Below are 12,458 nucleotides of genomic sequence, written 5' to 3' on the forward strand. Positions count from 1 at the left end.
ATTATTAGAAACTGAACACAAAAACAATTTCAATTTGCCTTTTGGTTGTTATTTTATTAGCTCATATTTTTTTTTATTAAGAGCTTCCGAATAATCGAAATTATTCCTTGCAGAAAGATGATTTAGCATTTGTAAAGAACTCTCTTGGAGCACCTAATAAAAACCACTGACATCAGTTCTGTAAAGTGTGAAGGAATACCGTCCATTAAAAGAAGGAATATAGATATGAAACATTTATTTGTTGTGTGATGTACAGTATGATTTCAGATTAAATTTAAATGCAAAACTAGAATTCTGCACAATTTTGCCTACTAGTACCCAAACATAATGGATTTTATTTATACCATTTTTCACTCCAGACAGTTGAGTTGGATTTTTAGTCAGTAATTACATTTTTAGTATTATTTACATTTAAATCCTCTTAAATTAGAACAATTAAAAACAAATATCCCACTGTAAAAGCAGAATTAAGGGGTCACTTCCCCCTTAACTCACAATTATGAAGATTTGAAATTAATCTCAAACGACGTTTAAGAAGTAAACACAGAGAAACAACCACTACGTTTGTGTTCTGCAGGTCTCAGTGTGTGCTCATGAGTCACTATTTAGTACTGTATGTTTTGAAATCATTACTGTTTGGACCAATACAGCTTCAGTACACAGTCTCAACTCTCTCATGATTCCTGACATTGTTTAAGGGGAAATATACTGATGAAGATGTGCGATACCTACAGGTAGGTCCTCTGATAGACTGGAACTGGATCAAGCATTCCTGTCCATTTGTGTCTCTCATGCGGCTGATCTTATGTTAGTACAGATCTCAACATTTTTTGTTATCTGGAATATTAAAAGTTTGCCTCTTCAAAAAGAAAAACATATTTTACCTCAATATGATTTATTGTTCCCTGATGCAATGATACAACAGTATTCTGGTTTAATTATGTGTTCAATCTTAAAGTTTTGCACTTGCATCATTCAAACACAAGTGTACAAATAATTGCTACCAAATGATTTCATTTTGTATGTGGCAGATTGTGTTCTGTTGATAAAGGTGTGATGTTAATTAAGTCTATTAAATTAACAATGCCATTTTTATACTGTATGTACAGTACACAGTATAGATCATGTTGTGCTGTTTGTACACCAGAGACTAGTTCAACACCAGTTTTACATGTTAAAACATGTTTACTCACATACAGTTTACCCACATTCCATTCAAATTCAATTAATTTTGAAGAAAAAAATATTCATATGATTTTTCAGCATTTTGGAAATATGCTCAGTATTTAAGCATTACACAAAGAACCAGTGTTTTTATTTCAATGAACAAGAATAAATTGAAGTTTTCTGCTTAAAATGCAATCTTTAAATTGTGTTTGTAGCTTACACAGACCACTGTTTCTCAGTCCCTTGTGGAGAAATTGTGGGAACGCTATGTAGTACTTTGCTTTCTTTTCATTTCTTAAGCAAAACTGTTTCATTTCTGTCCCATGGATTGACCAATGTCATGCCTTGATGATACTTTGCACTGAGAGCTTTGGGACTAGCAATAGCATTCTTATTGCATTGCACTCATATGCCCTGCAATGTGTTCCTGATTGATAATGGTTTTGTTTTTATGAATAGGAATGATTCTTTGTTTTATAAATATTTTTTAAATAAAAATGAAAGGTTCTGCTGGCCACACGCAAGCAATATATATTAATATACAGTACATGAATACGCTCTATTCTTCTGTTTGAATATGTTCCGTTAATCTGCTCAAAGAATAAATATTTGAACCAAGAATTTGCTGAAAGATATTTTAATATCCATGTTTGCATCATATTTTAGTATTCAACTTAGCCAAAAGCAACATGTTTTGGTATTTTGATTCTATAGTTTAAATAGAGCTCTGTTACCTAAATATTAACACGTTAGGTAGACTTCACATATGACAACATTATATATATAGTGATTATTGTTATGTTTGACTTAACTGTCTGACAGTTGAGGCTGGTTTGTCGTATGTTATTGCTCTAGCCTTTCTGACCTCTTCATAGGTCTGTCTACAAGAAACCTGGCTTTTGTTCTTTGTAACAGTAACCTGCAGCTCTTAACGGACTGAAGGAGGGCTATCTTCTGCACAGCTTTTCTGGGTGATTCAGTGAAACTTAATAATTTATGCCAAGCAGGATGGTTAGATAGCTTACTTTGAAACCTAACCCTGAAAAGATAATGTCCCTGGAGCCTCTTTGGTTACTTCTGATAGTCTTAATAAGCCCATTTAAGCAATGAAAAATTCTGAAGGTTCTCCCATTATTCTATCATGTGCTTTGAGATGCCTTGTTCATAAACATCTTGTGTATTTACATGTCCTGTATATGTATCAGGCTGGTCAGTGATTGATCTTTTAGTTGTGTGGTTAAAATTGTCTAGCCTTTTTTTGTGGGAATGAGAATTTCGTAAGTGGTAAAGTAACCATTTTAAGACACAGTTTTCATGTCACTCTTAAGCACAAAAAAAATCAGGTGAAGCTCAGTGAGCCCACTGAAGCTCAGCAGGTGTGGGTCTGGTCAGTACCTGGATGGGAGACCTCCTGGGAAAAACTAAGGTTGCTGCTGGAAGAGGTGTTAGTGGTGCCAGCAGGGGGCGCTCACCCTGCGGTCCATGTGGGTCCTAATGCCCCAGTATAGTGACGGGGACACTATACTGTAAACTGGTGCCGTCCTTTGGATGAGATGTAAAACCAAGGTCCTGACTCTCTGTGGTCATTAAAAATCCCAGGGTGCTTCTCGAATAGAGCCTCCTAATAATCCCCATCTATGAATTGGCTTCATCACTCTGCTCTCCTCCCCACTGATAGCTGATGTGTGGTGAGCGTTCTGGCGCACTATTGCTGCCGTTGCATCATCCAGGTGGGGCTGCACATTGGTGGTGGTGGAGGGGATCCCCATTCCCTGTAAAGAGCTTTGAGTGGAGTGTCCAGAAAAGCGCTATATAAGTGTAAGTGTATTATTATAAATATATCAAGTCACCAAACAAATCTCCTCACTGTTCTCCAACGCATTTCCCAGGTGGAATTGAAACAAACCTGTGATTAAGATAAACATAACCTTCAGAGGAATTGGATTCTTTTTAAAAAAGGGGGAATAAAGCAAATCTAGGCACTGTTTTTTCTGATCGTGCTTTCTCTCAGCAGCAGCTGTATTACAGTGTGAGTGGAATCAAGACTTTTCTTGGCCAAGGTGCTCCTGTGAGCTGGAATCCCCACTCATGGCTGCCTGCCCTTCCCCTCAAATTGAGGAAACTGCCAGGTCTGCTTGGCCAGGTAGAGTTTCCTGGCCTCACCTTCCCTGTGACGAGTGACAGCCACGGACACCGGAATTTTCCACCTTTAGCCCAGAGAAATCTACATCCCAAAGCCACAGTGCAGTGTCTTATATTTCCTTCAGCAGCTGGCTGTTAAGGTGAAACCTGCTCAGAGGCCCACATGCATCTGAGAGGCATCGACCCAGCGCCCTTTGTGCTAAATTAGTTTAAGAAACAGATTCAGAGAAAAGGCATCGATGTTTTCTATACAACAATGCTGTCTGAATCGTTAACACTCAATCAGTGGTCACCAGCTAAGTGGTCAGATTAACACGTAATTACTGCCTTAACTTCCTGAGGGCTTGTGAATCATTTGTGTAAAGAAGGTTAACTCTGTCCTGTATTACAGCACCAGAGAGCAACTGCTATTCTTTAGTTAACATTTAAACAAATGGCACTGCTTAAAACAGGCTGAAAGAGAATATGAAAATTACCATATGGCTAAATTATCAGTGACATGTTCTTAACCTTTGTGTATGAATAAGTTTCAGATGATGGCTTAACAGACACCTTTTGCTGGTGTTTTCTTAACACACCAATGTATTACGTGTGAAAAACAGGATTGATTTTGACCCCTTCTCTTGGGACTTCTTCTTGGGACTTGAAGATTAACTTGTGATATTTTTTGTCTTATAGGATTGTACCTTCTTCACACGTAAAGAAATCCTACGGTAAGTGACGATTTTCTCTTTGTTGCTTTCTCGTAGTGCCATTTTATTAAGTCTTGCTGAATGGGAAAAAAAGATCATTTCACCTCACTCAAGTGCATTTTAGGTAGTGCTGTAAGTCACATTATGAAGGTCCCCACCAATTTCAATTGGTTTCTTTGTAATAAAATGGTAATCTTTATTTTTTAAAAAACCATGTATGTGCTCTTTAGCTGTATCTGGTCAGTGTGTCCTTGTCTCTGTTAATCAGAAGGCTTACTGGTTCTGTGTAATGTGTTGTTAATTATTAGAATACCTCATTCAGAGAAAGGCTGATTGTCATGTTGAAGAAGTTGATGTAAATCTCAAGTTACTTACTGCTCTTCTTGATAGCTAAGCAATAAGATGTGTCTCTTACAAGAATGTTAAAAAATCTATCTTAGGACTCTAGCCATCCTAATGATGTGTATTAAAAAAAGTGTTTTTTGCTGTGTAGCCAAAATGAGACCTACTACCCATGACGCGATGTCAACATCCCTACTTAAATCTAGCTTCTTTGCTCTTCGTCTACTTGTTTCTAGCCTCATAAATGAGTCCTTCAAATCTGGTCTGCCACTGTGGCATCTGTGATAGATTATAAAGTGCTTAATAACTGCCATCCTATTTCCAATATTGAGTTTCTTCCATCAATTCTGTAGTGGGTGTACAGTTCAAGTGCAAATTTACATCTAACAAGGTGTAAATCTTTCCTGGTGGGATTTAGACAACACTAAAACAGCCTTTATCAGTCAGTGACTTGCTGATGATTTCTGACTCTGGTTCACTTAATTCTCATGCTGGTTTCAAGTACAAATTTTGATACTATGAAAACTATTTAGAATTACTAGTACTTCCCTTTGTTGATTTTGTTGATTTATTACCTTGCTAATAGGAATCAATTGGGGATTATTGACTGTCTTAAATTGGGTGAAATCCCATTTGCTCAGGGTGTTCCACAGGGTCCTGTGTAGGGAACTTTACTCTGTAGTTTATACGTTACCTCTTCCTCAGCTTGTTCTACATTGTTCATGACATTGGGCTTCACTATTGTGCTGATGACACTCAAGAGTTTTATATTCTCTCATTTTTTGGACCACTGCATCCAAAACCAAGCATATTCCGTGACATCAAAACCTGGAATGCTACATTTAAGATAACAGACTCAAGAAACCTCAGCTACTTTACTTGGATAACCCTGACGACAGAGCCAGGACAGCAGAATCTGTACCCTTACATTTGCAGAGATTCTTTATGATCTATTATGATCAAACTATAAATATATTAGAACTAACTCATTGCCCGGTGGGGGGCAACCTTTGGACCTGGGACAAGCAGATGTTTATTGTCCCCCACTGGGAGTTTTGTTTACCTTCCATCTGTGCCCACATAGTCAACTGCTGCTGTACAATATTATTAACTGCTACAGTACATATGTTCCTATTGTGGTCTATAAATCATGTATTACTGCTGCAGTTTCTGCTTTTTGCAGTGCCTTTCTGATATTAAGACAGATAGAAGAAACTTTTTTACGCTAAGCTAAGATCAAGGCTATTCATAGAATCAACTCCCAGCAGCAACTACACAAGTCTGTAATTTTTAGTGTTGTTGACAGTCTTGAAATTAAAACCTTGACTGAAGTTATTATTTTTGACCCTTTATTGTCATTTGAAACTCATGCTAGTAACGTTGCAGTGATATAATTTTCCTATATCATAGTGTCAACACTATATCATAGTGTTGTCCAGGGAAGGTCCTTGTTCTGTCTATCTGATGCTGAAAAATACATGCCTTAACTGTCACTTAATGCAAAGTCTTGCTTTTCGATGTTTAATGTAACCTTCCACCAGGCAGGGAGCTGCGTCAGCATGCGTAGGCTGCAAAGGAACAAGTAAAGTTCCATGCTTATTCCATGCTAGAAACAGAAGAAGAGAAACACAACGTTTCGGCTGTGGAGTCACTTCGCTTGACACCTGAAGAGGGCTACACAGCCGAAACGTTGTGTTTCTTTTCTTCTGTTTTCAGCATGGAATAAACCTTTACTTGTTCCTTAATTTCAACCTGCTGTACTGCTTTTCTTACCATGGGTATCTTCTAATATGCAATAATAGGCTTTGGCATATTCAGAATTCAGAGGCGTGTGTCTTAACTAAAATTACTCTTATACTACATCTTTATATCACTTCTATTCAGAAATTCCATTGGCTCCCTTTGAAATTTAGAATGGATTTTAAGGTTCTCCTCTTTGCATAGACTGTAGGATAACAGACTAGCTTGATCTTACCTCAAGGACTTGCTGCAGGAATACAGCCCAACACTTTAAACTGAGATCAGCTAGTTCAGGACTTCATGGTGGGTGATAATGTCCTCCTTCTATGCAGCTCTGCATGACTGTGGAGCTCATTGTCCAAATCCATTGTCAACGCCTCAGTCATTTTCCCACTGACTTTAAGAGCTGTGGTGTTTCTTTGTGAAGCTTCCATGTATGCCTGTAATTTCCTAAAGAACAACAACAATGACAACATAATTGTTTTTTGGAGTGTGCTTAGTTTTGAGTCAAGTGACAACATGACATCTTAACATGAACAACATTAACGGGAAATCTTAAAACGTACGACATGCTTCCTGTGGAGCGTACATTTAACATTGTGAAAGGAAATGAACTGTGATTGTCCTACCTGACCTTTAGAAGGCATCCCTACTTGACAAAATGAGAAGCAGTGCAAAACTGAAGGATTTGAAAAAGTGTTGGTTCAGAATATAACTTGCATTCCAAACTACTGAACTTGTTTTTATGATCTACCAACAGTGCAAATTGGAAAACGCCAATGATGTCCTCATGATAAACAAAAACATGAAGAACACTTTTATACATCCATTGGACTGTATGTAATTTATGCTGGTTCCACTCATATTCTTGCTTATTAGTTGTAGTAGGTAGCTGCGTCAGCAAGTGTAGGCAGTAAAGGAACTAGGAATAGGTTTATTCCATGCTTAAAAGAGAAGAACTAAGATGTATGGAGCTGAAGAAAGCTCCACAGCTGAAACGTGTTTCTTTTCTTCTGTTTTCAGGATGGAATTAACCTTTACTTGTTTCTTCTTCCTTAATAATAATAATAATAATAATAATAATAATAATGTTTCTTTATTAGCCCTATACAATTCCTTATCCTGTAAGTGGATTGGAGGCTAGTCTCTTAAATGCTTTCTTTAACTTTTTTTTTTTTTTTAAGCTGAGACAGGCTTCTCTCCTTATCAAAAACTCCTATGTAAACAATGAAATTAAAGAAATATTCAATCAGAACTTTGATATTCTCTCAGATCTACTTTATGCTCCTGGGCAAAGAAGTGTGTTGCAGTATTGCAAACTTAACTAAATTCTCAAATCACTTTCAAATTCAATTACAGTACATACGATATCTGCTTTCCTTCGTTACCAAGGTTATTCAGTATTGTGTTCAGCCTAGTGCCTAGTCATTGTTTTTTTCAATGGTGTGTTTATGTTATAATAAATAATTAATTATTTAATATTTATTATAATTATAATTAAGAATGTAAGAAAGGTTACAAATCGTGGGAGGTTTTTCAGCTTGTGTTGCTTATTTGGGTGTTAGCAGCACATTGATCTAAGAATTTTATTTAGCTGTTTCTTGAATAAAGGCTTTGCGACAGATAGTTGACTTTGCTCAAGGACTATGAAAAAGACAAAGGCCAAGGATTAGAAATTACCTTTCCAGAATAAAAAAATAAGCTGTATTAATCATTTATCTCTAATTATTGTTGTCGCTAGTGCTGTTGTCTTAGAAGCTCATAAAATTTCACTTGTATTATATAAGAGTGTTGCTGTTACTAAAGTCAATAAAAAATTAACTGATATTTACCGATATAAATTTTCCAAAAGAATTGATGGTAGCAAACACAGTGACACATAAGTACTTATGTCTACATAAGTAACCAAACCTTCATTTTAAAGGCCATTATTTTACCTCAGTAATTCTTTTTTTATTTTACCTCAGTAATTCTTTTTATTAACATATATAATGAAATGATTGTACTGTAAGTAATCAAAGTGAATTAATAAATAAATTGTAAATAATCCAGTGAATTTTAGTACACACATCATCCATGCATTCATATTCATAAGACATTCACTGAATCCATAAATCACTCAGTCTCAGCCTCCTTGGGACCCTGAGGTCCTCACTGAATCTCATTATATACCGTTTCTCATCTCAAGCCAATAAATAATCATCGCTGTTTTGGCCTCAGTTGGAATTTGATGAGACTGGGGTTGTGTGCTCAACGAGACCAGCCTGAGCCACTTTGAAAATTTACAGCTCATGTGAACTTTAGCTGCCTGCTTTGTATTTCGTTATGGGAACTTTTTCACGAATACTACATCCACACTGAGGAGGCAACCTGCAATCTCTCTCCTTGACATCTAGAATCAAAACACTGTCTCCCGAATAAGGCCTTTTTATACTGCACGTCTTGAAAGGCATTATATTGTGCATTTCCATTTCTTTTTATTTTGCATTTGCTCTCATTTTAAAATTCCTCAAAGTTAAAAGGGAAGCCTTCTAGTCTGTGCAAACCTGGTCCTTTTCATATCTGGGAAATAGCTGTGTGTCTTTAGGATGAAAAAGTAAGATCTGCTACAAATAAATTTGCGCAAACGTTTATCCTCAAATCAGCTGAAGTCTGAGAACACTTTATTTAAGACTGAAAGATCACTTGTCTCTTTGAAAAGTGCACCACACTGACATTTAACTCTGTAACACGATCTGCCTCAGTACAACATGGTATCATTTTTGCTTGTCTATCAACTTTGTCTTGAGTTAAGGATATTATATAATTCAACTGGCTTGATGGATCTGTGTGTGATTTCTCTGTTTTTATGACCTGCTCTTAAACATACTGATGCAGAGATCTAAGATGCATGTTTTGTATTATTTTGCTCAATTGTAAGCAGTTTCTTCTGTTTGTTTATAGAAGTAAAAAAATAAAAGAGCAAAACCTTCTACGTTTACTGAGCAGTAAACGTAGGTATCTACTGTACCTAATGATTATTACATTTCTAATATTTTTAAATTAATTAGCCTGCAGAAACTATAGAGCAAGCCTTTTGAATTAATCTGATGTTGCACAGCAAAATATATATGATCTAGTCGTTTAATGGGTGTTTGTATTGTTATGTTTAAAGATAGCTTAAGGGTTGATAGCTTGAGGCCTTTTGCAAACGTATATGTTACCTTATTTATGGATTATATATGCAAGTTAAAATCAGCATTTATAAGAGATATGGGTTGTTTTGTATGATATACTTTGTACAGTAAATATGCATATAATGTCAATATAAGATAGCAGCAATGCCTATTGTCTCCCTTAAGATCAAATGTTTATGTGATCTTTGATTCACTCAACTCAACAATTTGAAAAAATTCAACTTTTGATTTCTAAATATAGCATAAATGTACTAAGACTGGGGATAATAGTTGCTTCTTTCAAGACCCCCTTTGATCAATACAGCCTTGCTAATCAGCTCAATACATTACTCACTGTTTTTAATGATGCACTGAACTGATTTGCCGAGATAGGCTCTGGCTTCTCCGCGACACTGAATTGAAGTGATTAGAAAATGGATGGATTGATGAACTGACTCTCTTATCAATTGTATTGCTAATCCAATGGCCATAATCCTTCCCACGACAGCTCTAGTACAAATTCAGTGTGAAGATCATGCAGCTTGGGCCAAAAGAGTATAGGCAAAACTGTGTATTCATAGAGAGATTAGATCAATGGCCAACGCGATTTACTGCACAACTGTTTCTGCAACAATGTGATTTCTTTTTCCCTTGGCCCTATCACAATCTCTGCTGTTACTGGAATGAGCTGATAGCAAGCAGTAAACCGTATAAAAGCCTGAACTGCCACTGTGACAATGCCTTTGTCACAGCTGCCCATATTGCAAAAAAGGAAAAATAATAATTTAGCTGCTCTTTCATATTCATCTAATCATCTTTCTCAGTTCCCTCTCTAGGTTTGAATTTAATTAACTGTCATATTTATGCAAAGACTTGCTTTTCGGCATTGAATGAAACTGCTAAGTAAAATAAAGTTAACTTATTTTTTAACTTTGTCATCCAACGTTTTTCATCAACTGCGTGAAAATTTATCCTGTTCTGCAGGTGCCTTAAACACCTTAGACACAATCAAGAATTACTGTATATAAATGTGTTAAAAGCATCAACAATGTACACAATTCCAGTTGTATTTTTGGCAATTAAAACTGCGTTGACTGTTTATTAAATTGACTATTTAACAACACAGTTTTGGTGAGAATAAAACAAGCAACGTATTAGCAATATTTAATTTGTGCTGCATCTACCAAAATGTGATGTAAACTACACATGAGCAGCCTATAGGAATTTTATCAGTCGAGTCTAACTGAGTCTCATATTCTCAGGGTAGTGGGTTTGTGTCCCACGTTGGGTGCCAGGTCCTTTATGTTGGAGGTAGGGCACAAGGCTAACAACCCTGTCCCATAAAAAACTAATGTTACAGTAACAGTAACAGGATATTGCAGCCCCTACATGCCACTAACTGACTTATTGACTGGTGTTCCTTGTCATTAACATAATTTTTTTTTCTCTGCACACCCATAAAGCTAAAAAGCTGCTTTTGTGCTACAAAATACCGATTTTCAGGATGAACTGTCTATAAATAAAAAGTCAGTAGAGTCATTGAAATGTGCTTCCGTATAAAGAAAGACAATCGCTGAGTGAAAAAACAGAACAATGCAAATTGGCCGAGACATTTTCACAGCAAGCATGTTCCCCAAAGCCCTTTGATCACAGTGCTGACGTGATAAAATTTCACATTTAAAGAAAATGATTGCATGGAAAATTCAATTCTCATAATCCCTAGCTTCTATTTTGTACAATAAGTATAATGAAATACAAATTAAACATGATCAATAAGTAAAAGACCTAGAGTGCAATTTTCCCTGTGGGCAAAATTCCTTCTGAATTAATTTACTATAAGAGAAATAAAGTTAGTGAAGTGTAACAACTTACTTTAGAATGGTTTAAGTGTATTACACCAGAACACTTTGTTCTATACAGCTTGGAAATACATGAACTGTTTCCTGTGCCTCTGGACTGTTCTTGAGGTTAAATTAATATGATTGTATACAAAAGCACATAGAACATTCTCGCTTACACGTTGGTATGGCAGTTTCTATTACCTCAATACCCTTCTGCTGTTTTTTAACCATTGTGTTGGATTTTTTGTATGGACGTGTTAATTGAATTTAAAAGTAAGACGAGAGCAGTGTATTTTCTGGATGAAACTCAATTACGATTCAATTTAGCTGCTGGCTTTCCTGCATTAGAATTATGAAGCCATTTGATTGCAGCGATTCTCACTAGTGAGATAGACGTTTGAGATTTATAGGGAGTACTTTGTTATTTTAGATTATTGTGCATGATCAACAGAAAGACATACTATATATTGATTTTATTAGTTGTTGCAGGCAAGGACTGCCATGAGCCCCACTGGAACACAGGGTAGTTATAGATATCAGGAAAATTGAATATGGAAAAGATAAATACTGTAGGTAACATTATCTCTGGTAATCACAAAGGACTTCTTGCATCAAAAAGTAATTGGATATATGTGACATATTTACTATACTAGAATTATTCTAATATGCCTTTAAATATTAATAAAGCTTCTTATCAGACTTCTTATTAAATATGGAATTATTCCTCGCTAATGTGTTTCAAACCTAGCCTGGATTCAATACACTTTATCAGCTGATAGAATATAGCATTGCCTGTGTAATAAGGATTGTTTTCTTATGGTTTGACATTTTTTGGGGGGGGGATTTGAGCAAATTAAGTATATATTTGTAGATATTTTAATTATGTATATTTGCCATCCTGAAAGTGAACTCCATAGCGCAGAAACTGCCCTGTTCAAGGTCACTTATGATCTTCCAGTAGCTTCTGATTCTGGTTCTTTTTCTATCCTCATTGTTCTTGAGCTCAGTGCTTCTTTTGACACTGTTAACCATGATATCTTACATTCTCGTTTTGAGACTGTGTTTGGAGTTTCTGACGCTTCTCTTCAATGGCTCAAGCCATACCTCACTGACCTTTGTCACTTTGCCCCTCTTGGCGGATTTAGCTCTGTAATTAGACTTGTTAAGTCTGGTGTTCCTCAGGGCTCGATACTTGGCCCCCTACTTTTTAGTATTTACATGTTTCCACTTGGTCAGCTTTAAGATCACATAGCTTCAATTATCAGTTCTATGCTGACAATACTCAAAACTACATTCATTGTATCTCTGACATAAAAACATGGATTTCCTTAATCTAAGCTGTGACAAGACTGAAGTCATGCTTGTTGGCACCCCCCATC

At 36.2% G+C, this 12,458-nt stretch overlaps 1 protein-coding gene across 4 annotated transcripts in view; it reads left to right on the forward strand.

Moving 5' to 3' along the window:
* cib2 (calcium and integrin binding family member 2) overlaps positions 1 to 12,458 on the forward strand; it is a 40,016-nt gene that overhangs the window by 3,024 nt on the left and 24,534 nt on the right. For 3 of the 4 annotated variants that reach the window (XM_088641628.1, XM_088641630.1, XM_088641629.1), the window contains 2 exons: positions 3,182 to 3,310; positions 3,988 to 4,022. In XM_088641628.1, coding sequence (XP_088497754.1) covers positions 3,182 to 3,310; positions 3,988 to 4,022 — 164 coding nt within the window. The remainder of the gene's footprint in view (positions 1 to 3,181; positions 3,311 to 3,987; positions 4,023 to 12,458) is intronic. The other variant, XM_088641631.1, reaches the window with a different exon arrangement.

The sequence above is a fragment of the Lepisosteus platostomus genome, chromosome 7 (assembly GCF_059453375.1).
Source record: "Lepisosteus platostomus isolate fLepPlt1 chromosome 7, fLepPlt1.hap1, whole genome shotgun sequence".
NCBI lineage: Eukaryota > Metazoa > Chordata > Actinopteri > Semionotiformes > Lepisosteidae > Lepisosteus > Lepisosteus platostomus.